The sequence below is a fragment of the Phyllobates terribilis genome, unplaced genomic scaffold (assembly GCF_046119375.1).
Source record: "Phyllobates terribilis strain yellow unplaced genomic scaffold, ASM4611937v1 Scaffold_5__5_contigs__length_657084704, whole genome shotgun sequence".
Classification (NCBI taxonomy): domain Eukaryota; kingdom Metazoa; phylum Chordata; class Amphibia; order Anura; family Dendrobatidae; genus Phyllobates; species Phyllobates terribilis.
The window spans coordinates 616746206-616773106 of record NW_027362765.1 but is presented as its reverse complement, the minus strand read 5'-3'; the positions used below and the strand labels follow the sequence as shown (position 1 = coordinate 616773106).

The window sequence follows — 26901 nt, the reverse complement described above, 5'->3', positions numbered from 1 at the left end:
AATAGTGACTTTTTTTTTATCACATGTCAGTCAGTTCTCAGACAAGGTATTTAGCCTCAAACTGGCATAATTCTGATGTTTGACTTTGATGTCTGATCATGTCCTAAAATGGACACTGTAAGTTGATTCCCTGTCATAAACAGGTACAGTGTTCCACCTCACCCATCTCCTCCTCACCCTTTCAGCAGCAATAATGTGCCATCTGTCCATTCCACATCTCATCCCTATAGATCACCAAGAACAAATGCCACTTCTCCATCCCACCTGTCATCAGGAATGATGCACCCCTTGTCTGTCCCTCTCCCGTCCTCACCTGTGATCAGTAGGAATGATGTGCCATCTCTCCATCCCACGCCTTATTAGCAGGACACACAGTGCATTGTGAAAGTATTTGGCCCCCTTGAACTTTTCTACCTTTTGCCACATTTCTGGCTTCAAACATGAAGATATAAAATTCTACTTTTTTGGGGAAGAACCAACAACCAGTGGAACACAATCATGAAGTGGAACGAAATTTCTTGGATATTTTAAACTTTTTAAAAAAATTAAAAACTAATTTAGGTTTAATGAGTTTTCTGACGATATTTTTTTTGTTTTCTGTCATATTGAAGATGCTACTTGCTTGTTGAATTCCGGAGTTATCCACATCACATGCACTGGCTTTCATAAAGAGGTAAAAGAACAATGAAATCTTTCCTATCTAAAATTGACAAATTTGCTTGAGATTTTTATTTATTGAAAATTATAATTTTTTTCTTTAAAAGGAATCTGTCAGCATGTTTTTGCTATGTAAATTAAGGACAGCATGACGGGGATAAAGCACTAAACTCAATGGTGTCATATGTCCACGCTGTGTGGTGGTGTTACACTTTAATCACCTTGATTAACATTGCTGTGAGGATCCGGCAGGCCGGCAATCGTCCAACTCAGCCCCCTTCTGTGATAAGCACCTCACTGTCTGTAGAGAGCCTGGTGTGGGCAGGGGCAGCTTTCTCATCTCTGCTGCATTGCTAAACCTAAAAATTGTGTCCCTACTACTGCGCCCAGTAATCAAAGTGGTACATCGTTGGATTCAGGGTCTCTTTGCCTACATCATGCTGCTTAGAGGAGGTAGCAATAATCTGCTGAGAGATTCCCTTTGATCATTAAATCTTCTTAGAACAGTTTATATACAGTAGATGCACTTTGTTTTTGCAACACTTTTCACCTACTCAAATGAATGGGAAAAATAACGTTTTACATACATACATACGTACATACATACATACGTACGTACGTACGTACGTACATACATACATACACCATACATACATACATACACCATACATACATACACCATACATACATACATGCATACATACATACATACATACATACATACATACATACATACATACAACAAAATGCACGTTTGTACGCAGTGTTTTTTTTTCCAACGCTTTGTTTTGGGGCAGAAGCATTTGCAGCAAAAATGCAATGTCTGAACATTTATGTTTCTGCTTGTCAATGGAAATCATTAAAGTGAACCTGTCACAAGGTTTGTCCCATATAAGATATGGCCACCACCGTTCAGCCCTGATATACAGCATTCTATAATGCAGGGTATATGCCCCCAAGCCGGCCTGCAAGACAATAAAAAGATGTTTTATTATACTTCCCTGCGTGGCGGTCGAGTCTGGTCCGAGGGGTGTCGCCCGTCCTTGTCCAGCGTCGTTGTCCTCCTTGCTTTGTGTGGATGACTCGTCCTGTACGTCATCCACAGATTCTCCCGGCATCGTGCTCCTACACAGGCATACTTCTCTGTCCTGATGAGGGCAGAGTACAGTAGTGCAGTGCGCATGCGCCTGGGCTCTTTGACCTGTTCTGGCACATGCACTGCAGTACTTTGCTCTGCCCTCGACAGGGCAGAGAAGTAGGCGTGCACAGGAGCGCAATGGCAGGGGACTGTATAGATGACATACGGGACGCGTCATCCACGCAAAGCAAGGAGGAGGATGACATCGCAAGAAGGGAGGCACCGAACCAAGACGAGCGACACCCCTCCACAAATTTTCCAGTGATCAGGACCTCCTGATGTCGGGCTCGAGAGGATCGGGATTCTTCGCATTCCTCTTTCCTTTTGCCGTGGTCCGGAGGCCGACATCTTGCTGATCAAGGGGTCCCTCAGCCTGTCCGGTTGAGCCAATGCTCCCGAGGAAAACTGCTTCCCCCTCGGGGGGCTCTCAGTTCACGCTGCTCAAGCCCTGCGTGCAACTCCTATGCGTCCTGAAGATTGAATTTGCAGCACTTCCGGTTATAAAGGTAGCGACATGCAGACCTCTAGTGCCCGGTGAGCGTTCCACCGTGGAACGCACTGCTTCTTTTTTTTTTTTTTTTTTTTAAATGGTGCCAAATCCTAAATTTAAGGTGAAATGCCTTTTTGATGATTCTGATGGAAAACGGGTGTGATAATACTATTTAAGTATTGTTAGAGGGGAGCTGAGGTTACCAGTGCATCCAGAATGACCGCTATGGAAGGACAAACCACTGGTCGCTCTGATACACCTGCTGAACCACCAGTACAAGTCAGTTATCTGGGGATTACTCCCTTTCTGTTTCACTTACTGATTCCATCTGTCTTCTTTAGTATTTTTATTCTATGATTCCTTGTTCTTATAGGACAAGGTGATCCCTGAAAGATCTGTGATGCCTTTGGCCACTAAGAAAAGAGGGAAATGATTTTCCATCTGTAACACAAAGCTACCGGATACATATGGGAAACAATTATGCACTGACTGTATTGCCAAGGTGGTTAAGGAGGAACATTCCTCTTTTATGACTGATATAAGCACCATAATGTGGGAAGAATCTAGTTCTGAGGAGGAAGAATTGTCAGGTTACTCTGATCCTGAACAAGAGGAAAGAGAAGGATCTATCTCCGTTTCCCCAAAGGATAAAAATAAATCTTTTTTCCTGGGAAGATACTGATGTACTTCTATCAGCCGTGAGAAACACCATGAAAGTCGAGGACACTCACCAGCCCTCCCCGGTACAGGATAAAACGATCGAGGTTTGAGAAGCCGTATGAACAGAGTATTCCCCGTTAATAATCATATTAAAGCCATGATACTAGAGGAGTGGAAAGACATGAAAAATACACTAATTTATTCCCAGAAGTTTCAAATCACGTCTACCGTTTGAACCAGAGGCAATTAAAATTATGGTAACAAATCACTAAAATTGATATCCCGATATCCAGAGTAGAAAAGAAAGCATCCACCCTATTTGAGAACTCATCATGTTTGAAAGACCCTATGGACAGGAAAGCAGACTGTCTTCTCAAAAAGACCTGGGAGACCTCTGCTACAATAATAAAAGCTTAAATAGCAGCTACCTCGGTAGCAAGGTACATGAATATATAGTTAAAGCAATCAGAAGGTCATCTGAGGAAGAAGACTTCCAGAGATGAGGTCCTAGAATCCATTTCATTACTAAAAATGGCAATGGGATTTATGGCTGACTCCTCAGCCGAGTCAATTAGATTTGCCGCAAGGAATGGGGCACTTTCCACCATGGCTAGGCGAGCAATATGGCTAAAAACTTGGTCAGGTGATAGCCATTCAAAGAACAAACTGTGTTCCATCCCCTTTTCTGGCCTTTGAGTATTCGGTCCAGTTCTGGGCGATATGGTATAAAAAGCCTCAGAGGAAAAAAAGGGGTTTCCAGAAGAAAAACCTAAAGTATCATCCTTTCTGAGGCCTCGTTCCTATCAAAGACCAGAATATACTGGGAAGATGGAGCTACCCGAAGGGAGGTAATAGAAGGAATATCTTTGCCAGTGCAGGAAATGGCACGTGTAGACAATGATGCGAAGAGAGTAGTTGGGAGACTCCAATACTTAAAGCATGGACAGAAGTATCCAACAATCCATGGATACTCCAATCAATTGCAGAGGGATGCAGAAGAGCTTTCGTAGGGAAGATTCCACCTATCTACGCAGTCCCCACAGGTCTCCAGAAAGCTAATGACGGATGTGGAAAAATTGGTGGATTCAGAGTAGTAATACCAGTGCCAGAAGCAGAATGGCTTGTGGAATACTATTCAAACCTATTTTCAATAAAAAAAACAAAACGGGGGGGGCGATTTATAAATATAAATTCTCTAAACATGTCAGTGGCATACAATAAATTCAAGATGGAGTCGATAAGATCATCTATTCCACTAATAAAACATGATGATGTGTACGATAGATCTATTATCATGTACCCATTCACCCTCACAGTCAAAAATATCTAAGATTTGCACTGAAAAAGGGGGAGAACATTCTGCATTATCAGTTCAGATGCCTCCTATTTGGTCTATCCTCAGCCCCACGTATCTTCACCAAACTAGTGGCAGAAGTTATGGCTTTCCTGAGAGAGCAGGGAGTATTAATTGTCCAGTATTTGGACCATTTCCTATTAATTGCAGAGTCACCCCAGCGACTAAAAGCCAGTATAAGGGTATGTGCACACTATGCAGAAATGCTCAGGATTTTTTCCTGAGCGTTTCTGCATCTCTCTGGCAGGAAAAAAACGCATGCGGATTGTACATGCGGTTTCCTGCCAGGGACATGCGGAAATGAAGCGGTCTTCACTTTCATTTCCGCATGCGGGTTGACAAGCGCTTCCCAAGCGATTTTAGCATCACTTGGAAAGTGCTTGTCAACTTTCCACTATATAAATCCATGCAACCGGCATGGATTTATATAGTGTGTGAATGTCAAAAAATAAAAAATAAATCTATACTTTACCCTCTGATGGCCCCCGGTGTCCTGCTTCATCGGTCCCGGCTGCCGGCAGTGAAGACTTTAGGACCTTCCGACGTCAGCGTCACGTGACCCGTCACATGACTCTGACGTCAGCGAAGGTCCTTCATTCAACCGCGAAGTGCCCGGGAAGCCAGCAGGACGCAGCGCGGGCCGTCAGAAGGTGAGAATATATATATTTTTTATTTTATTCTTTTTTTTTTTTAATGGTACCTGGGTCTGGATGAGAGTCCTCTCATCCACACCCGGGTACCATCCGCACATTAGACCGCATGAAAAGCGCATCAACAAATACAGTGATGCGGATTCCATGCGGTCTATTGCAAGTCAATGGCGGCAAAAGAGCAGCGTTTCCGCAAAATTAATTGACATGCTGCGGATTTTTGACCGCATCATGGGCACAGCACATGCGGATTTCCATTGGGGAACATTGCTGCCCTTCTACCATGCGTTTTTCATGCGTTTCCGCAACTGCAAAAACGCCGCGAAAACGCATCGTGTGAACTCAGCCTAACTTCAACCGTCTTGATTATAAAAAAAAATCTGGGATGGATTGTAAACTGGAAGAAATCAGATCTTATACCAGGAAGAAGAAGAAACATCTTCCTAGGAATCCTCCTAGACTCAAAACTAAAAATATCCCTTTTACCAGTCATAAAAACAAACTTAGAGACAGAGTCCTCTCTTTCGGAAGGAAATCACAAATCTCCATCTGGGAAAGCATGAAAATTTTAGGATTAATGACAGCTTCTATACCCAGAGTTCAGTGGAGCCAATTCCACTCGAGACAACTACATCAGATTCTAACAACCTGAAACAGGAAGATGGACGGTCTAGACAAGAAAATAAGCTTGTCTGTGATAACCAGGAAGTCATTAACATGGTGGACTTCCAGGGCCAACCTACAGAAGGGGATTATGTGGAAGTTGTCTCCATTTGTAACAGTCACCACCGACGCAAGCAACAGTGGCTGGTGGGGTCCATATAAACGATCAGTACCTACAAGGTACCTGGTAGGGGCGAAACCTTCCCAGATCATCAAACCTCAACTCCAGGCAGTCTGGGAAACATTAAAAAGATGTCGGGCAGACCTAAAGAACCAATACATCAGAATCCTGTCAGACAATATCACAACAGTGGCCTTTCTCAGACATTAAGGGGAATCAAGACATCACCATCTGCAAGATTTAGCAGGAAAGATTTTTTAGTGGGTAGAAGAAACAGTACTATCAGTAAGTGCAATACACCTGAAGGGGTCTCAGAACTCCGTGACAGATTTCCTCAGTCGGGAAACAGTGCAACAGTCAGAATGGGAACTAAAGTGGGAAGAATTCCATCGCATAATACATCGATGGGATACTCAGTGGTATCTGTTCATCACAAGGAAAAACGCACAAACAGCCAAATTCTTCTTCCTCGATCCAAAAGACAGGCTAACAGGGGTAGATGCTTTGTCCCAGAAATGGGACATGGACTTGGCATATGCCTTTCCTCACTTGCTCTTAATTCCAGCAGTGCTAAGGAAGATACTGGAAGACCAAGCCAAGGTAATAGTAATATTACCCTTTTTGGCCCAGGAGAAGCTGGTTTCCTTTACTGAAAAAATGTCCCTAAAAGATCCAATCGTTCTTCCAGAGAGACTGGATCTGCTGATCCAGGGGCTGATATACCATCCCAACGTAAAGTTCCTCCAACCTGCATCCTGAGAGGCAGATCTTGAGATCTAAAGATCGTTCAGATTCCGTCAAATCAACTATGCAAAATAGTAGAAAGCCAGTAACATCAGCAATATACACGAAAATCTGTGGAAAAAATTGTGCACAGTATCAAGAAACTGACAGATTTCTAGTCCTAACATTCTAAATATACTAGAGATTCTACAGACTGGATTTCATAAAGGCCTAAGAGCTAGCACCCTAAAAGTGCAAATTGCAGCCTGTGGAGACACTGGGTCTTTCATGGGCATAATACTACTCAGACAACACAGGGTGAGAGTAAAACAGTGTGGCAATACTTTATTAAACCACCAATAACACCAAGGCAGATGGGAGAAATACAAGCATCGTCAACGATCCATACCTAAGGCTCTAGACGACTGCATTACCGTCAGGCTAGATCCAGCTTTTTTTTACCAAAAGTAGTAACTTTTCATATGAGCAAGGAAATAGTCTTACCCTCTTTTTGCCAAGGCCATAAAAATAATCAAGAACTGACTTCACTCCCTGGATGTCAGGAGAGTAGTCCTCCATTACTTGGAGACAACAAAGGACTGGCGAGTAGACCCTAACCTGTTCGTACAGTTTGCAGGCAAAAACCAGGGGAAAAAGACATCAAAAACAGTGCTGGCAAGGTGGGTTAGGTCAGTGAGAAGTCTGACCTGTTCGTCTGAAGGAAGATCCTCTCCGGATAACATCAGGGCCCATTTGGCTAAAGCAGTAGCCACATCACGGGCAGAACGAGCAGGGGCCTCGGTGGACCAGATTTGCAGAGCTGCAACATGGACAAGCCTGAACATCTTTTGCAGACACTATAAACTGGACATTCTATCAGGCCAAAAAATGGCCTTCAGAAGAAAGTCCTCAAAGTAGTTGTCCCACCCTGAATGTATACTCTGGTATTCTCCTGATGGTGATGTCAGGAGGGACATTCTGGAAAGTAGGCATTAGTCCACCGATAATAGGTTTTCCAGGAGTCCATCATGACAGCACCTATTACATTCCCTCCCTAACATTCCAGTCTGCGTCTGTGAAGGTAACATAGATAGAAGGAAACTAAATAAAATAGAGTGCGTCCGTCATGGTGTGGTACTTGGAAAATTACTGGGGTTTGGGTGGAGGGAAAGCCTTTTATCCTCTTGTGTGTTCCTGTCCCTATCAAGGATACGAAGGACGACCTCCTGATAGGTTTTCCAGGAGTCCATCATGACAACACTATTACCGGTAGGACTAATGCCTACTTGTCTTGCAGGCTGAGTTAGGGGCATGTATACAGCATTGTTATACTGCTGTATATCAGGGCTGGAAGGTGGTGGTCTTACCTCATATGGTAAAAACCTGTTGACAGGGTCCCTATAATGAGTAACTAAACCTTCACTCTAAGTCTGGTGTAAAAAGCTTTGAAAAGTCGCAACATTTTTGTACAACACGAGGCTGCTCAAAAATTTAGCAACTTTTGTCATTTTCACACCCAAATCTACCAGCTACAAAAGGTTGGAGAGACGGAGTTTGGCAACACCCCCCCCCCCCCCTGTTTGTAAAATTTATGATGAGCTTATGGTGTTCCATCAAGACAAGCGTGACAAAACGCCCGTCTTAATGAATTGGTGCTTTTAATGCTTCATGTAGATTCATTTCCAATATAAAGTGATGGTGAACTCTAGGTATATACTTAGTTACAATGTTGGTTGTCCTAGCGGTGAAGATATCATACTGCATTATTTGTTTTAAGACTCTGCACTACTTAAAGAATATTGGATCATCTTTGAATGAAGAGATTGCAGATGGTTATACCAGATGCTTAGTAGCTGGTCTCCTGTCTCCAAGCCTTGCTGATGTTCAGCCTTCCAGCCTGACTCGGGTAAGCTCCCCTTACTGCCATGTTGTATTTCACTTCCTATAAAATTCAGCCTTTACAGCTTTTATCTGATATCTAGGAAGAACAGCTACAAGCTGTGTTATCAGCTGCCATTGAAACTAGCTCCATCAGTCTTTTAACTCGTTGTATCAAGCAATGGATTGTAGAAGGTAAGTGTAAACAACAAAAAATGTATTCACATTTCTATTTGTGCAAAATACACTATTTTGACTTTTCTCACCTGGTTCTGACTTGTGTAATTCACTTTGAAGAGAAACCCAGGTCAGCTCCAAACCTTCGCTTTGTGCTTGAATGGACGTGGGATAAAGTGGTCCTTACGAAAACCAATTTTGACAGAATTGGTAAGTTTTTGTATTGTTTTTTTGTAAGTATATACTGTACATGAGGTAATGGCTCTTATATATATGTCAATGGTAGTGTCCCTGCCTTTAATGTGAGATCGCATGCTGAGCTCTCATCTTTCCCTGCACTTGATGGCTGATTTAATCAGCCATCAAGTGCCTCCGCAGATGCAGCGGTTCTCCACCCGCGGCTGTTAACCTGTTAAATCCCGCCGACAATCGCTGATAGTGGGATTTAACACTTGCCCACCACAAGCATGTCATGTGATCGCGAGGTGCCAATGGGTTGCCATGACAGCCGGGGGTCTGCTGACCCACGTGCCTGACAGTGTGAATATCCTGTGACCATTGTCTCGTGGCCATCACTCATAGGAGAATCATCATTTCCGCAATACATGCTGGAGCACTGCAAAAATATGCAATAAGAGGCAATCAAAGCATCGCGTCTAACCCAAAATGGTATCAATGAAAACATCAGCCCAGAGCGCAAAAATAAGCCAACACCCAGATCCCGAAAAATGAAGAAAACATTACAAGTCTCTGAAAATGGCGACAAGTGATATTATTTTTGTTTTTTTTAAAAAAAAATTTCCAGTTTAGGAAAAAAAAAAAACCTGCATGTTTGGTAGCTGCGTACTTGTATTGATCTGGGGAATCATATTGCTAGGTCAGTTTTACAATATATAGGGAACATGGTAAATAAAAAAAACAATTGTGGAATTGTACTTTTTTTTTGCAGTTTCTCCGTATTTGCAGTTTTTGACTCGTTTTCCAGTACACTATGTGGTAGAATGGTGTCATTAAAAAGTACAAGGATGCATGATGGGATTAGATACACCAGTCTGGGGCGTATTGCGCATGATTGAATTGGATACACAGGTCTGGGGTGTACTGTGCATGATAGGATTAGATACACCGGAGTGGGATGTATTGTTCATGATGGGATTGGATGCATCACTGTGGGGCGTATTGCGCATGATGGGATTGGATACACCGGTCTGGGGTGTATTGTGCATGATTAGATTAGATACACCGGTCTGGAGCGTATCTCACATTTTGTTGCTCACTGTCAGTGATACTGACAAGTAGACTGTCACCGAGGATGGCCGGCAGCTCCGATTCTGTTAGTTGGTGCTGCTCGCTGTATCATAAGCTGGAGATAGATATGTGACCCTTTTGCCATAGAAGTGGACGGAGCGGGGTCACGCTTGCCACCACTGCTGCCATAGAAGTGGACGGAGCGGGGTCTTGTATTACACCACTGCTCCCTTAGAAATGTGTGAACCTGCTCCATCCACTTCTATATGAGCAATGGTGTAATGTGTGACCCTGCTCTATTTACTTGTATGGGAGCAGTAATATAGTGAATGGAGCAGGGTCACACATTAAACCACTGCTCCTATAGAAGCGGATGGAGCACGGTCACACATTACACCTCTACTCCCTTAGAAATGTGTACCCCTGCTCTGTCCACATCTATGGGAGCAGTGGTGTAATAGAATGGATAAATGTCCTGTAAATATATAATTTCACAAGCTCTCTACATATAATAAACTTACACCCTTTAGTGCCTTTCGTTTGGCACTAAAGGGTGTTTACCCTAATAAATGAAGAAAACGACGTGGGGTTCCTCTTATTATTGGTAACCAGCCAAGGTAAAGCAGGCAGCTGCGTGCTGATATTATCAGCCTGGGAAGGTTCCTGGTTATTGGGCCCTTCCCAGCCTAAAAATACCAGCCCACAGCCGCCCTAAAAGTGTTGCATCACATTAGATGCGCCAATTATAGTGGTTTGCCCAGCTCTTCCCGACTGCCCTGGTGCGGTGGCAATCAGGGTTATGGTAGTTGAGTTTGACAGCTGTGATTTGTCAAAAATCACATCTGGCATCAAGCCCTGGTGTTAGTAATGGAGACGTGTCTATCAGACACCCCCACTACTAACCCAGAAAGACAAAAACACAGGCAGAGAAGTACATTTAATTTGAAAAAAACATTCCCCGGCACTTTCTCTGGTTCTATTTTGGGGTGGTGGGGGGGGGACTCCATGCTGGTCCGCTGTAGTCCAGGTAATCCTCCGTAGTCCACAAATGGAAACCTGAAGAAAATAAAGAGAGAAATAGATAAGACATTGGCCCTCGTTCACCAATTTATTTAAAAAAAAAAAGTTCCCATGCAGGTCCGACGTAGTCCATGGCAACGCTCCATAGGCTGTAGCAGCAGCCACTCCAGGTCCCCATGTGCTCCACGAGACCCGGCGGCTGTGATGAGCGGTGATGTAACTACACCGCTCATCAGTCACATAGTGCTCCATACAGTATAATGGCCCCATATAATAATAATAAGCTTTATATAGCGCCAACATATTCCGCAGCGCTTTACAATTCAGAGGGACATATACAACAGTCATAAGTAACATGGTTAAAGATAATACAATAATTAAAGCAAAAATAATGACGACCCTGCTCGTAAGAGCTTACAATCTACAATGAGGTGTGGGTAACACAAAGTACAGGGGCTTATTTACAATAATGGTCCATATAGTGCTCCATACAGTATAATGGCCCCACATAGTGCCCCTCCCTACGGGGTGATGTCCCCACATAGTGCCCCTCCATCCTGGTGTAAATGGCCCCCATCTATACAATGCATATAGAAAAAAAACACTTGTGTTTACCTTCCCTGTGCACCCATGCAGCACGGCTTCCTGTTCTGTGTGTTTTGATCAGAGCACAACAGCTTGATGATCTCCCTGCTGTGCTCTGAGCAGGTTGATGGGGAGCACAGCATGTGTATGTGTGTATGTACACACATACACACACACTCTCACTCTCACACACACTCTCACTCTCACACACACACGCGCACACACACACACTTCTCAAAAAAATAAAGGGAACACTTAAAGAACAGAATATAACGCCAAGTAAATCAAACTTCTGTGAAATCAAACTGTCCACTTATGAAGCCACACTGATTGACAATCAATTTCACATGCTGTTGTGCAAATGGAATAGACAATAGATGGAAATTATTGCCAATTATCAAGACACACTCAATAAAGGAGTGGTTCTGCAGGTGGGGACCACAGACCACATCTCAGTACCAATGCTTTCTGGCTGATGTTTTGGTCACTTTTGAATGTTGGTTGTGCTTTCACACTCATTGTAGCATGAGACGTACTCTATAACCCACAGAAGTTGCTCAGGTAGTGCAGCTCATCCAGGATGGCACATCAATACGAGCTGTGGCAAGAAGGTTTGCTGTGTCTGTCAGCGTAGTGGCCAGAGGCTGGAGGCGCTACCAGGAGACAGGCCAGTACACCAGGAGACGTGGAGGGAGCCGTAGGAGGGCAACAACCCAGCAGCAAGACCGCTACCTCCGCCTTTGTGCAAGAAGGAACAGGAGGAGCACTGCCAGAGCCCTGCAAAATGACCTCCAGCAGGCCACAAATGTGCATGTGTCTGCACAAACGGTCAGAAACCAACTCCATGAGGGTGGTATGAGGGCCCGACATGCACAGATGGGGGTTGTGCTCACAGCCCAACACCGTGCAGGACGCTTGGCATTTGCCACAGAACACCAGGATTAGCAAAGTGGCCACTGGCGCCCTGTGCTCTTCACAGATGAAAGCAGGTTCACACTGAGCACATATGACAAAGCTGTGATATTTCTATTGTATCAAACTAAGCCCGTGTGTGATCGTAGTGCAGAACTGGAATAAGCCTTCTATGGTAAACATTCATAAGGCCGATCATCAGCTAACGTGTTCTCTCTCCCGCAGGTGCTCAGCTTTTTGATGGTTCATGCCATTTCATTGATTCTCAGACACTCCAGTCTCTACACCACTGTCAGCTCCGCCTCAGTAACCTTACAATTGTCTTGAACTGTTTTAGGAAAGAGGCCAAAGAGCTTACAAAACAAGGTACAGAAAGGTCTACCTAACGCATCTGTGTTTTGTTTTTCTTTGTTTTTTCATAACAACTCTAATTATAATAATATAAACAAACTAGAATTTTAAGTTTGCCTATCATTACGAAATCTAAAACTTATAAAAACTATCGACGGATGAAACAAATGGGAATTTGTTCGGTTTTGAGAGCAGTGACCACTCAGCAGTGAGTGTCTGTTGCTGGATTTGCAAGTGGAGTCAGAGGCCGGGCAGTCACAGCTGAAGTGCTACAAGTGCTGAGCTGCCACCATCCTTTCAGATCCAAACTTCTTACATGTCAGCAGGTTTCTCAATCAGTATCAACATTTGAATTAGTTTGTGATTAGGACAAAATGCTAAGAACCCTACAAAAACGTAACTTTTTCTACATAGACCCTTTCCCTCACCATGGGGTGCATTTCATTGAGTTTTTCTAGTACCCAGAAGTTAAGGAAATCAAGTTGACAATTATTCTTCTTGGCTTCTACCCAGTCTAATGCAGTTTTCATTTGTCAGCGGATTTTTGCCCTAGGCAGTATCATCAAATAAGTAATGTGTATCAAATACAGCAAAATATTTTAACGTATTTCCTACATTATTTGACTTGAACATTTCCTATTTTCCTTCATTAGGATTAGTTAACTTAACCAATAAGCTTTCAGTGACCAAGCTCTTAAGTCACTATGCCTCTGTAGTCCTTTGGTTTTGTCGTTGTGGTCTTCTGCCAGATAACCCAGGTAAGGGCTTGCTCCCACTTGCTGTTCAATCCAATAAAAAAATCAGATTGCACTCACCCCAATGTTACCCTATGGTGTAGCTCACATCTGCGATTATTTTCTCATGCGAAAACGATTGTACCCGAGAATTGGATTGTACGCGCCCATATAAGTCTATGGGTGCGTGTGAAACATCACACTGCACTTGGATATCACCCGAGTGCAGTGCGATTCCCGCCGGCAACAGGAGATGGAGAAATGACTTTCTCCGTCCCCTATCCAGCTGTGCTGCGATCCCCTCATGCGAGAGAATCCGGGCACTGACACTCAGCTAACGCTCCCAGCAGAGCAGGAGCCCACACTCATTAGCATTTCTGATGCCATAAGCTAGTGGGACCCCGGCATAAACCTTCAGGGCAGAAAACATCTCCAATGCACAGCCTTTTTGGGTCCGAGAACAACATGGTCTGATCGAACCAACTCCATGGCCTGCAATAGTACTAAAGACTTACCTTCTGAGACATTTACTTTATATTGAAAGTATGTGCCATAAATAACAACTAGTTGCTGGATCAATTTATAGAGCTCCCACTCGTGAGGAAAATAGAGGTACCATTCTAATTTGGTTTGCTGACCAGAAAGTAAGAGACCATGCATTCAGCTCTATACATTGTAGTATACAGTACAGACCAAAAGTTTGGACACACCTTCTCATTTAAAGATTTTTCTGTATTTTCATGACTATGAAAATTGTACATTCACACTGAAGGCATCAAAACTATGAATTAACACATGTGGAATTATATACTTAACAAAAAAGTGTGAAACAACTGAAAATATGTCTTATATTCTAGGTTCTTCAAAGTAGCCACCTTTTGCTTTGATGACTGCTTTGCACACTCTTGACATTCTCTTGATGAGCTTCAAGAGGTAGTCACCGGAAATGGTCTTCCAACAATCTTGAAGGAGTTCCCAGAGATGCTTAGCACTTGTTGGTCCTTTTGCCTTCACTCTGCAGTCCAGCTCACCCCAAACCATCTCGATTGGGTTCAGGTCTGGTGACTGTGGAGGCCAGGTCATCTGGCGTAGCACCCCATCACTCTCCTTCTTGGTCAAATAACCCTTACACAGCCTGGAGATGTGTTTGGGGTCATTGTCCTGTTGATGCCTTCAGTGTGAATGGACAGTTTTCATAGTCATGAAAATACAGAAAAATCTTTCAATGAGAAGGTGTGTCCAAACTTTTTGTCTGTACTGTGTGTAGGACACTGAAACAGTCGAGTGTTTCCCTTCTCCCATCATCTACAATGCATATAAGGGCCATTCACGCATGTGACATTTCTTCATCTGATCTACTCCTTTCTGTGCTACAGGAATCAGGATTCGCACATTCTGCCACAATACGGCTCCCCCAGAAATGACCCCACAGCACACCATAATTACCTTCCCTTTCAGTGCTATGCCTCGCTGGTCTTCTCCATGACATATAAAATACATATGACCAAGCACATGGTTGAGGGCACACTGAAGGGTATCCTGGGCCACAGATTATGCACTTTTGATCTAGAGCAAGAATTTTTTTTTTAAATTAGCAAATGGCCTTGTTGGATAGGTCATCAAATTTGTTGTGACCGAACAACCCCCTTAACTAATAAATGTTTTGCTGCAATTGTCACGATTTTCTTGACCAAAACAAAATGAATGTACTTTTTGTTTTTCATTTTGCTATATACTTGTGTTTATTCTCCCTTTTTTTTCCTTGTTCATTCTGTCAGATGGAGCCGTGCAGTTGACCAGGCCATACTACAATTATCAACTGGTTCAGCACTACTATGCTGAGCGTCGGAAAAAGCTGGAGCATTTGTCTAGGTAGTGAAAATGTTGCTCTGTTTTCTGTAATACGGACTTCAGTTCCCTACCACTTTTTCTAGTCAGTTTGTCAGAAATCCCTATTGGAGCTCATTCAGACGTCCATAAAAACTGTCTGAGATGGAACTGCAATGCACATTCTGGCCACTGCTCTCCAGACTCGAGAGTGACCGGCTCATAGAAATACATGAAGCTGTCACGCTTGGGTCTGGAGACCCGCAGCCAGTCTGTGCATTAGCGTCTGTGCTTAGACGTCTGAATAAGCCCTTTGCTGATGGTGGTTTTTTTTTTTTTTCCCTTGACACAAAATTGAAAAATCTAAAGGAAAGAGTCTTGCTCCTTTTATTGGATTTATTCCCCAAAAATTGCATGCTAGGTAACACATTCATCCTTCTCCATCACCCCATTTCTGCCGCATGAAAGTGCACACGTTTTAGTTGGAGCAGAGAGCTTTTGGTGTAAATGCCATCATTGGGACCGGATTGGATTAGGTTCTTCTGTATAGATCAGAGGCTGTTAATTGCTGTCCGACCTACATGTTACTTTGTGCTGCTGGAAAGCCACAATTACAAGGTTCTAGAAGCGCTGGAGTGTCCAGGTCTGACCGTATATAAATGACTCTGGGCTGAATACTTATTGACAACATCCAAATCTGAGACTGTTAAGGGGGAGAAAAAAAGTAACATTTAATTAAATATAAGAAAACATTTTAAATTTGTAAATGTATATGGCCATGATAACAGATGAATAAAACTTCTCAGACATTTTCGGAAGGCAGAGATTACAAAATTAAAAAATTGTTCTGAAGGCCAAACGTGACCCTTGCCTTTAAGGAGTTATACAAACTGATTAATAATATTGCGCAACATTTTTTTTATTGCTTTTAGGGGTATAAAGGTAACACTTTTTATGTTTCCTATGTTACAGAGGTAAATGGAATTCTACCTTGATGATCGATAACCTGATTTCTCGGCTTGGAGAAAGAGTTGAGCATTTATGGAAGAGAGACGGTGGCTCAGGCAAATATCCACCTGCTACCTTGCATGTAAGAAAAACCAATAAGGCAATCTTATGTTTATGCCATAACTGTTTAGTACTGTTCCAATCACTTCAAACCCATTTAACTATACATCACAGGCCAAGTTCTTTCTCTTCCAAAGTGTTAATGCTAATTGGGTGCTGAAGTGGAACTTACAACTGAAGCTCATTGAAATGCATGTTCAGTGTAAAACAGCATGGAAAGTATCTGATCTGTTTCTGCTGTGGACTCTTCATTATGATCAGTAAAGGTTCTGGTGTGTGGTCCTCTTTAAGCGTTTGAAAACATTTTCATACCATCTTTTTATCGATTACTTCAATAAATTCTTGGATGTTAGAAGCTGTAACATTTTTCCCTCCTTTTTTCCATTGCAGTTTTAGACCTTTATACTTTATCCGGTAGCTTTAACAAAAGTTATTGGATATATCGCTACTATTTCAAATGTCTGCCTCTGAAGTTGATGTAAAGTTCCTAATGCTTAGCGGCAACAGAAGGTTGTCCAGCAACTCAATGAAATAACTTTTATTCCTCATCCATCTCCGCCGGTCATCGATCCACCAAGGCTGATGCTGCAGTGGAGTGCTATTGAGCCCCTAATCCGTAGAGGTTCCTGAAGGGTTTAGCCTGTGGACTTCCAAAAAAAATTGGAAGGATGAGTATTATAACCCACCCTCCCCCAAATCGCACTGTTGCCTACTGAATTGCTCCTCCAAACCTCTGCCTTAGGGGCTTCCTCCTGGGTTTGTTTGGGGATTGTCTCCTTTTTATTTCCTAATTTTCAAAATCTAATTTGTAGTGCTATATCATAAAACTATTTTATCTCGCTCTCCCTGCTCGGGATAATCTGAGGCTTGACTTTTTGTTGTCAATGGGCACTTTTCACGCTGTTTGTGGGACGGTCACTTTTTTTTTTTACTGGCTTTCAGTCCTGGGCTTCTCCTTTGCCTCCATCTGATCTTCCTGTTCGTCTACACCTCCTTTCTACAGCTCCAGCCACCTTTCTGCTGCCAACATAATTTTGGGACGCAGTTCTGTGATTTTACGGCTCTTGAACCTCTCCCTGGTACTTTTAGGCCTCGTCCTGGTCCTATTTAATTTTTTTCTATGTGCCATGTCCTTTTCCAAGGGAGAACTTATTTTAGGAAGCTTTCCCCCTGTTGCACTGGTCACCTATTTTGTTTGTTTGCTCTGTGACAAATGTTTAACATGTGGTCAGTGAGGCTGCCTTAACGCTTCGCCTACTCACAACCCCTTAGATTCCCCTAAAGAACTGAGCAGCATGTGCCAGATCTTTGACTTTGGCTCAAAGTAACCTGGCCACCCTCTCCCAGTCCACAGTTGATTTCTCTAGATCGCTTGCTAGCCCAACTTGCGTGTCAATGTTTTCTTTCCTATGTCGAGTAATTCTGCCCTGTCTCACATAGAAATTGAGGCGCATACTTCCCTATGCACAGATGCTTTCACAAGACATAGGATTTCTTCCCACACATCCTCTGGCATTCCTCGGACAGTGCCACCATGGATGAGATTGCGTCTGCCCCTGCCCAGTCTGATTCTCCAGGGGTTACCTCTGAGTGATTCTGAGTCTGAGCAGAATACTAAGCTAGCCTCTGCATTGCATGACCTTTGCTGGGCAATGAGGGCCACCCTCGAAGTCAAGTAAGTAGTGTCCTCCTCTCCTTCCCAAAAAGTAGTTTCCTTCCGTCAAGTCCGGCAACCATTCTCTTTTCCAACCATGAAGACTTGGTGATGCTCTTACCAAAGAATGGCAGTATGGACTGACTCGTGCCTTCCTCTAGGAGGTTTGAGGTAATTTTCTCCTTGCAGAGTAATTAGTTGTCAAATTTTCTATACCTCCCTCTGTTGAAGCCCAGGTAGCTAGTGTCTAGAGCCACTACCTTGCTCTTCTCTCATTCAGTATCCCTCAGATAAAAGTTCAGGACTCTAAAAAGTGGCAGCAAGTTGATGTCATGCTTCTGTGGCGTGTCTCGTATTTCTTTACAAAAGGTGTGATTTCTTGTGGCAATAACCTCCATTGATAGCGTGCCTGAGCACACTTCCCTTTCCTGCGGGGCTCTCTTATTTTGTTCCCTATCAGGACAAGCTGTTCTTGTTCTCTGTGCTACATTGTTTTCCAAAAGTTGATCAAGTCATTCCCCATTAATGATAACATTGTTCTCCCCTCCTTGTGCCTATCCTCCTGCTGGTCCCTGTGACTGTTTTCCCTCTGTCTAGATATGGTCAGAGCCATTAGGGCCTATCTTTCTTATGGAAATCTTCCAGAGATCCAATTCTCTTTTTGTGATCCCTGATGGGTCACACTAGGCTGGTCAACCTCCAAGACAACCATTCCCATATTGATCAGTTTCGCTATTATGCAAGCTAACAAGACCAAGGGTAAATCTCCACTGTTCAAGATTACTGCTGATTCCACAAGGTTGGTCGGAGCCTCCTGGGCAGTCTGGTTGGCTGCTATCTGGCCTCTGTCCACACTTTTTGTAAAATTTTACAAGATTTACACTATGGCTTCTGCCAACTTGTGATATATGATGCTGCAGTCTGGTATGCGGTTTGTTATTTGTTGTTTTTCCCCAACCATTGGGCGTTCTCTGGGATGCTCACGGTCCTGTAACTCGCAATTATAGAATTGTGAAAATTGCATTTTTCTTACTGTAAAATCCCTTTCTCATTGAATATACTGGGTCACATTGCTGTTGTCTTCCCATTTTTCAGTACTTTATATGGTATGTTGAACATCTTTTTTTGATTTTTTTTCTTATTCTTTCAATATAGTAGTATGAAAAATTAAAAAAAAAAGTAAAGCTGAAACTTACAAATGTTCAATTTCTTCATAATAGTCCTATGCTACTTTTTATCTCCCTAAAGCATCTCTCTCAACTAGTTTTAACCGGACAGCCCCTTTATCACTTATTTGCAGTATGGGTGATGACTTGCTAATCGGTTGGTGTCTGGGTGTTGGGACCCACACCAACGTGGAACTTTCGGATGGCTGCCCCTATAATCATGCACAGAAAATATGATAGTCATACAACTTAACTCGGAAGAAGAATGATATACGATATGGTATTATTTACCCCTTCACAACATCTGCCATATATGTACGGCACTTTGGGTAGTGCATTCCCGCAAACTGCTGTTCATGTACGCCGCTGCGAGGTCCTGTCACTGCGCTGAATCACGATGGCTGCTGTCTCTTACAGCTGACCATCCCTGCACGTTGTCAGTTGTCATTCCAGTAACTTGGGTATCTATGGTTATGATAAATCATATAGTGAGTTAGTTGCTAGTGGTATTATCCATGGATGCACATGAGGTAAGCGACATAGTGAATCTGAAGAACTATACTTAATTTTTAATTGGAGGTATTTGCTAATATTATAACTACTGCTTGATCTTTGAGATGGGAATACCCCTTTTTAACTTTTTTCGTTCTTGCTAACTGATCTTTAACACTGTGTGTTGCAGGCACTTCTAGACGTGTATCTACTAGAAGATACAGATGAAATAAACAAACACACAATTGTATCCTTTTTCCGTTTACCAGATGACCTAAAACAAAAAGGTCTCATGATTTCCACCATATTTGTGATTTATGCCAGACAAAGGCGTATGGTTTAGTGGAAAAGGCCTGGCTTAAAGTGCAACTCTGTGGGCCAAAAGTTCACCAATTTCTTTCACAAATTAAGCTAGAGTTCTCTTGTCTAAACCAAAACATATAGTTTTGTGCAAAACATTTATAATTATTTACAAGACTATGTATTGCAAATAACCTTAACCACTTGTATACCAGATGGTCTATTTTTTGTTGGATGTCATGTACTCGTTCTCAGATAAGCCGGATTCTTCCATAGAATCATTTCCCGCAGCTTTTTCCATCCCTTGTGGTCTAATAAAACTTACTCAAGGCTTTTGGCTTCTGGATCACAATGATTATCAGGTATTGTTTTTACTGTTTACTTGTATTTTTAATTATTATAGTACCCTTAAGGTTGTGTAGATATCTGGGCTGGTAATATCATCCTGGTAATTCTACTGAACTCAACCGGTTCAGTAAAAATACCTTTTTACTTTGCTTTATAAAGAAGAAACCCCTTCAGAAATGCTGATATGTAGCTGATCTGGCTCTAATAGAAAACGGGGAATTTAGAGTTTTGTCCTTCCACACAATCCATACCATTTTACTTCAGATACACACTTCATTTACAGGGGTTGTCCACTACCGACAAACCCTTAACTCCATTCCCCCTAGAAATGAAAAGTAATGTATATTAGTCTTCCGCAACGGTTGGCAGTCAAGCGAGATAGGCGCTGCTATTCCTGGCAGGTGACATTGTTGTTTCACATGACTGCCGCAGCAAATCCGCAGCGTATTGACTGCAGCCTTTACTATTTTGTCAGAGCAGACGTCTGCGATTCTTGTCTTGTGTCCACATCAACCTGTCACCCGCTGGGAACTACAGCATCGTCATTGCTCAAGGCGCTGCGGCAATTGAATATACAGTGTGTGTCTATGTATATATAGTCTATAATTGATGTTATGTATGTTAAAGGGTTTGGGACTTTAATATTGATTCACAATCTTTAGGATAGGTCACCAGTTTCCAATCATTGGGGGTGAGACTCTCCACACCCCCACTTATCAGCTCTTCCAGTTGCCAGTGGCAGCCAGACGTACTCAGTTGTGAAGCGGAATTACACAGTCCGACAACTGCACAGTAGTCTCTTCCGTGTACTGTACAGGCGGCAAATGTGTAGTACCAGGTTGTGGCCACTTTACAGTTGATGGCGCTGTGCAGCTCCACAGCTGACACTTAAAGCATCTGATTGGTGGGGGGGAGTTAAATGTCACACCCCCAGCATTCAGATATTGATGACCTATCGTAACGATAATCCGTCACTAGCAAAGTCCCAGACAACTGCTTTTAAGGATTTTATTACTCATTTCTCTGAGCTGCCGGCTTCTGCACATCTTTAAGGTAACCTGTCACCTCCAAAAAAATATGCTATTTATCTGCATATATAGTGGTAATCTGCAGGTAAGTGGCTATGGAATCATGTCTGGAAAGCTTACTGGAGAAAGGGATGAAAAAAAGTTAATTTTCCAGAATTAGGACATGAATTCACATCCTAGGAAGGGGTCCGCATGTGTGGAGGGGACTTAGGAGCTGAGCGTCTTCCACACTTGGCTAATGCTGGCTGTAAGACATAGCTGACATCAGTCTCTAACAGCCGCTGCCGGAGAGAAGTTTCCGTTGCGATGGTTACCAATTTAAACACTGCTGCCAATCTGGTGGGGACCGATTAGTTACTATGACAGCCGGTGGTATGCTGAAGATTCTGTCATTGTCCTCTTAATACCACGATCTCAACTACAGTGGGGAAAAAAAGTATTTAGTCAGCCACCAATTGTGCAAGTTCTCCCACTTAAAAAGATGCGAGAGGCCTGTAATTGTCATCATAGGTAGACCTCAACTATGAGAGACAAAATGAGAAAGCAAATCCTGAAAATCACATTGTCTGATTTGGAAAGATTTTTTTTTTAAATTTTGGTGGAAAATAAATATTTGGTCAATAACAAAAGTTCATCTCAATACTTTGTTATATATCCTTTGTTGGCAATGACAGAGGTCAAACGTTTTCTGTAAGTCTTCACAAGGTTGGCACACACTGTTGCTGGTATGTTGGCCCTTTCCTCCATGCAGATCTCCTCTAGAGCAGTGATGTTTTGGGGCTGTTGCTGGGCAACACGGACTTTCAACTCCCTCCAAAGATTTTCTATAGAGTTTAGATCTGGAGACTGGCTAGGCCACTCCAGGACCTTTAAAAATGCTTCTTACGAAGAAACTTCTTCTTTGCCCTGGCGGTGTGCTTAGTATCATGGTCATGCTGAAAGACCCAGCCACGTTTCATCTTCAATGCCCTTGCTGATGGAAGGAGGTTTTCACTCAAAATCTCATGATACTTGGCCCCATTCATTCTTTCTTGTACACGGATCAGTCGCCCTGGTCCCTTGGCAGAGAAACAGCCCCAAAGCATGACGTTGCAACCCCCATGCTTCACAGTAGGTATGGTGTTCTTTGGATGCAACTCCACATTCTTTCTCCTCCAAACACGCTGAGTTGTGCTTCTACCAAACAGTTCTACTTTGGTTTCAGATGACCATATGACATTCTCCCAATACTCTTCTGGATCATCCAAATGCTCTCTAGCAAACTTCAGACGGGCACGGACATGTAATGGCTTATGCAGGGGGACACGTCTGGCACTTCAGGATCTGAGTCCCTGGTGGCGTAGTGTGTTACTGATGGTAGCCTGTAAAGTTGGTCCCAGCTATCTGCAGGTCATTCACTAGGTCCCCCCGTGTGGTTCTGGGATTTTTGCTCACCATTCTGGAGATCATTTTAACCCCACGGGGTGAGATCTTGTGTGGAGCCCCAGATGGAGGGAGAATATCCGTGGTCTTTGTATGTGTTCCATTTTCTGATTATTGCTCCCACAGTTGATTTCTTCACACCAAGCTGCTTGCCTATTGCAGATTCAGTCTTCCCAGCCTAGTGCAGGGCTACAATTTTGTTTCTGGTGTCCTTCGCCAGCTCTTTCGTCTTCACCGTAGTGAAGTTTGGAGTGTGACTGTTTGAGGTTATGGACAGGTGTCTTTTATAATGATAACAAGTTCAAACAGGAGCCAGTACTACAGGTAATGAGTGGAGGACAGAGGAGCCTCTTAAAGAAGAAGTTACAGGTCTGTGAGAGCCAGAAATCTTGCTTGTTTGTAATTGACAAATACTTATTTTCCACCAAAATGTGAAAAAAAAAATCTTTCCAAATCAGACAATGTGATTTTCAGGATTTGTTTTGTCATGTTGTCTCTCATAGTTGAGGTCGACCTATGATGTCAGTTACAGGCCTCTCATCTTATTAAGTGGGAGAACTTGCACAATTGGTGACTAAATACTTTTTCCCCACTGTATATACTGCATTACTGTATGTGCTATAAACGATCACCGGTTTCACAAAAATGTGAATAAAAAGTTTTTAAAAGTTGAATAAATTAAAATCGCCCCCTTTTCCTCAGTTTAAAAATAAAGGAACAAAAACATTTGTTGTTGCTGCATTCATAAAAGTACAGTCCATTAAAATACGTAACGAATTAACCCATTAACCCATAAAAAAAAAAAAGCTAGAATTTCATTTTTTTGGGTCACCTCACCAACCTGGAAAAAAGTAATTAATAAGCAAACCGTGCATTATATGTACACAAAATTGGTTTCAATAAAAATGTCAGGATAGCACACAAGAGTCTAGGAAAATGGCAACACAAAATAATGTTTTGCTTTCTAAGACCACTTAGAGGACCGGTCACCAAATTTTCCATGTTCAACTGGATATAATAATGGTTGCAGAGCAGTATAAAATGTTTGTTTTGTGTTTTTTTTCCTCTTTTTTTTTTTTTTTCTTAAATTTTACCCCTAATGAGTTATCACAGAGATGTCACTGGTGACGTATGGTTCTTACACCTGTATGATGCTGACCAATCCATAAGCCGGCAGCAACGTAGCAAACACGCCCCACCATAGCGTAGAGCAGGTTTGTCAGTGAGTAGGATGTAATCCCGTTTATGTCTGCAGTGCGATCAGTGATTAGAAAAGAGCTGACAGAAGGGTTTATGGGACACATTTAAAGGGAACCGGTCACCCCCCCCGGTGATATCAGACCTCTACTATGGGCATGCAGGTTATAGAAAAGTAACTCTATACTACCTGTATGGCCCATAGTAGAGGTCTGATTGCAGAGATATGTGTTTTTATAAAAGCACGTTTTCTATCCCCTGTATGGCCATATTAGAGGTCTGCTATCTCCCAGGGGGTGGCAGATTCCCTTTAAACTCCGCTGTACTGCCCCTCCCTGCACACTGCCACTCATGCAGGAGGTTAGGCTAGAAGAGGTACATCGCACACTGAGAAACCTGCTCTAAGCTATGGTGGGGGGTGTTCTTTATATGCTTTGTTGCTGCCTGCTTATGATTGGAGGAAAAGTGCACAACCCCCTGTGGAAACAAGAACACCCCCTTGCACTTAACAATTGTTAACTTGTTAGGTGCAAAATACATTGCTAATATCATCGCAACAGAGCCAAAATGAGAAAAAAACCATATTTATTCCTCACTGCAACCATTGTGTCCAGTTACACATGAAACATGTTCTCAAAGTCTCTAGTTAAATATAGAGAAATTGCTGCATGTTTGGTATCACTGTAATCGGACTGCCGTCAACCGCCAGATGAACACCCTCAAAAAAAATAAAATCCAATAATGGAGGATTGGGATGCATTTTTTTTCCTCCATTTGAACCCACTTGAAGCTTGTTTTACCATTATTCAGTATATTGTGTGGTAAAATGAATGGCACTATTCAAAATTAAAATTTGTCCTGTAAAAAATAAGCCCTCATACATTTTTTGATGGCGAAAGGTAAAAAAAAATGACTGCAAAAATAAAAAAATCACCATGCCCTGAAAGGGTTAAGTTTTATTGTAAATTTTTTTCCTTTTTCTTTGCTCTCTTCCATAGGATGGTGCAGGGAGCTGCTAGTCCATACAGTGAGCGTGACTGGAATCACTGTCCCTGCAGTTGACGCTCTGCAGAGCAGCCAGTCAGTCTGCAGAGGGCCATTATTACCACTCATTTTGCAGAGAAATATGTTTTTTGGAGGTGATAGGTTCCCTTTAAGAAAGAATAACAGATCTTTTTTCCACTTCTAGAATTCAGTGGACTGTCTGCTCCATCCTGCCACAAGTAAGGTAATGCCATGGCAGCACAATCTGATTATAGAGACCTTAATGTGCCATGGAGACCACAGACTGGCCCTACGCTATATTCTAGCTATGAAGCCTCCAATATTCAACAGTGCAGAGGTCAAACGTCACATGACTGTATTTTTAGAAAACAGGTAAGTTTTGTTGCCTTTGTCACATGTTAATTTCTAGTTGTCTTTAGACAATTAAAGAATCATGATGAATTGGGGCACAGCGATAGGTTTATGGTATCCACTGGCTGTATATTTAATGACCTATCACAATTTGTAGGCACATTTTTGAGGCCTGGAATCTGCAAAAGCTCCACTTCAGCCGATTGAATGTTGAAGAGCTGCTGAAACATATGTATGAAACATGTCAAGAAATGGGGCTTGTGGAAGATTTGCTGAAGCTTGCCTTCACAGATTCTGAACAAGTAAGAGGCCATAAAGCCAGCATAACCATGACTGTAGAAAGTTTCTTTACTCTGTCTGTCTCGTTCTCGCTATCGCAGCTTTTAGAAGCCCTCTCCCACCCAATCAGCACCCCTGCGACACAAACACGGGCTCCTGATGGCAGTCATGGCAATCTGAGGTCAAATAATGACCTCCGTCTGCCAGCTACAGTGGCCTGTTAGACCATGCAAGAAGGATGGCCTAAAAGTCTTTTGTTTGTGTAACACTGACAGGTGTAATGCATTATCCCAGTGATCAGAGTAATAAAAGGTAAAATCCCATAAAGGAATGAAGTAAAGTAAAAAAAAAAAATTGAAAAAATATTTTAAATAAGAACAAAAAATTAAAAATAATTCAATAAATATGTATATGTCTGTAAAGAGAAACGAAAAAGTGCTCATTTTGTATTACCACATCCAAAACGACCCGAACTATAAAACTCACTATTTAACCCCTTCAGTGAACACCATAAAATGGCAAACTATGCTTTTTCATCATACCATTGAAAAAAGTGGAACAAAATGCAATAAAAAAGACGTATTTAAATAGCTGGTAACGTCGTCATCTTCTCCCTCAAAAAAAAGACACCATACAGCTTCATCAGTGGAGAAATAAAAAAAAAAAAAAAAGCTATAGTCCTCACATGACTGTCAGCAGAAATATACAAACATTATAGTTCTCAAAATATGGGGATGCAAAAACTGTTGTGTTTTTTTTAATAAAAGGGGGGGGGGGTTTAGGGCGCAAAAGTGGCCAAACACAAAAAAAGTAATAAACCTGGTGTCTCTGTAATCATGCTGACCCACAGTGAAGGCGTTAAAAATAAAACCAATTCTGTTGATTTGTTCATTTTGCCTCCTAAAGATTTAAGTAAGGCTCAGCTCACATTTATCCTGCTCTCTATGATGAGAGACCAGACCGAGTACAGAGGAACTCTGTTGCATCATCATAGAGGAGAATGGATCCCTCAGGGGTTTCATCTGAATCACATTCGGAGATTTAGATGGAAACCCCAATGTAAGTGCTCAACGTAGAGCGCAGTATAGATGTGATCCCAAATGTTATGTAAAATGTTCCCAATAAAAGCTTTGATTTAATTCACAAAAAAACAAGTCCCCACTCAGGTCCGTCACCTGTCAGTGGAAATATAGAGGGTTTCCACCTTACTGGTTGCACAAAGGCTCTGGAAAAGTGAAATTGCTCACCGCAAAAGAAATCCAGCAAATTCTGCACTCCCAGATCCAAATGCCCCCCTCCGTCTAAGCTGCACAATGTGCCTAAACCACGTTTAGCGTCCACAAATTTGGCACTTCTGTAGCGTTGAGGGCCCGCTTAAATTACGGGGTACATGTTTCCGGAAG

At 42.5% G+C, this 26901-nt stretch overlaps 1 protein-coding gene across 1 annotated transcript in view; it reads left to right on the top strand.

Annotated features, from left to right (window-relative positions):
* Nucleotides 1–26901, top strand: part of LOC141273762 (protein ELYS-like) — a 113517-nt gene that overhangs the window by 30384 nt on the left and 56232 nt on the right. The window contains exons 11-22 of the mRNA XM_073686100.1: nucleotides 612–673; nucleotides 8234–8362; nucleotides 8439–8529; nucleotides 8632–8721; nucleotides 12502–12642; nucleotides 13281–13385; nucleotides 15140–15233; nucleotides 16161–16278; nucleotides 19759–19815; nucleotides 20084–20230; nucleotides 25053–25240; nucleotides 25377–25521. Of these exons, the coding sequence (XP_073542201.1) occupies nucleotides 612–673; nucleotides 8234–8362; nucleotides 8439–8529; nucleotides 8632–8721; nucleotides 12502–12642; nucleotides 13281–13385; nucleotides 15140–15233; nucleotides 16161–16278; nucleotides 19759–19815; nucleotides 20084–20230; nucleotides 25053–25240; nucleotides 25377–25521 (1367 nt within the window). The remainder of the gene's footprint in view (nucleotides 1–611; nucleotides 674–8233; nucleotides 8363–8438; nucleotides 8530–8631; nucleotides 8722–12501; nucleotides 12643–13280; nucleotides 13386–15139; nucleotides 15234–16160; nucleotides 16279–19758; nucleotides 19816–20083; nucleotides 20231–25052; nucleotides 25241–25376; nucleotides 25522–26901) is intronic.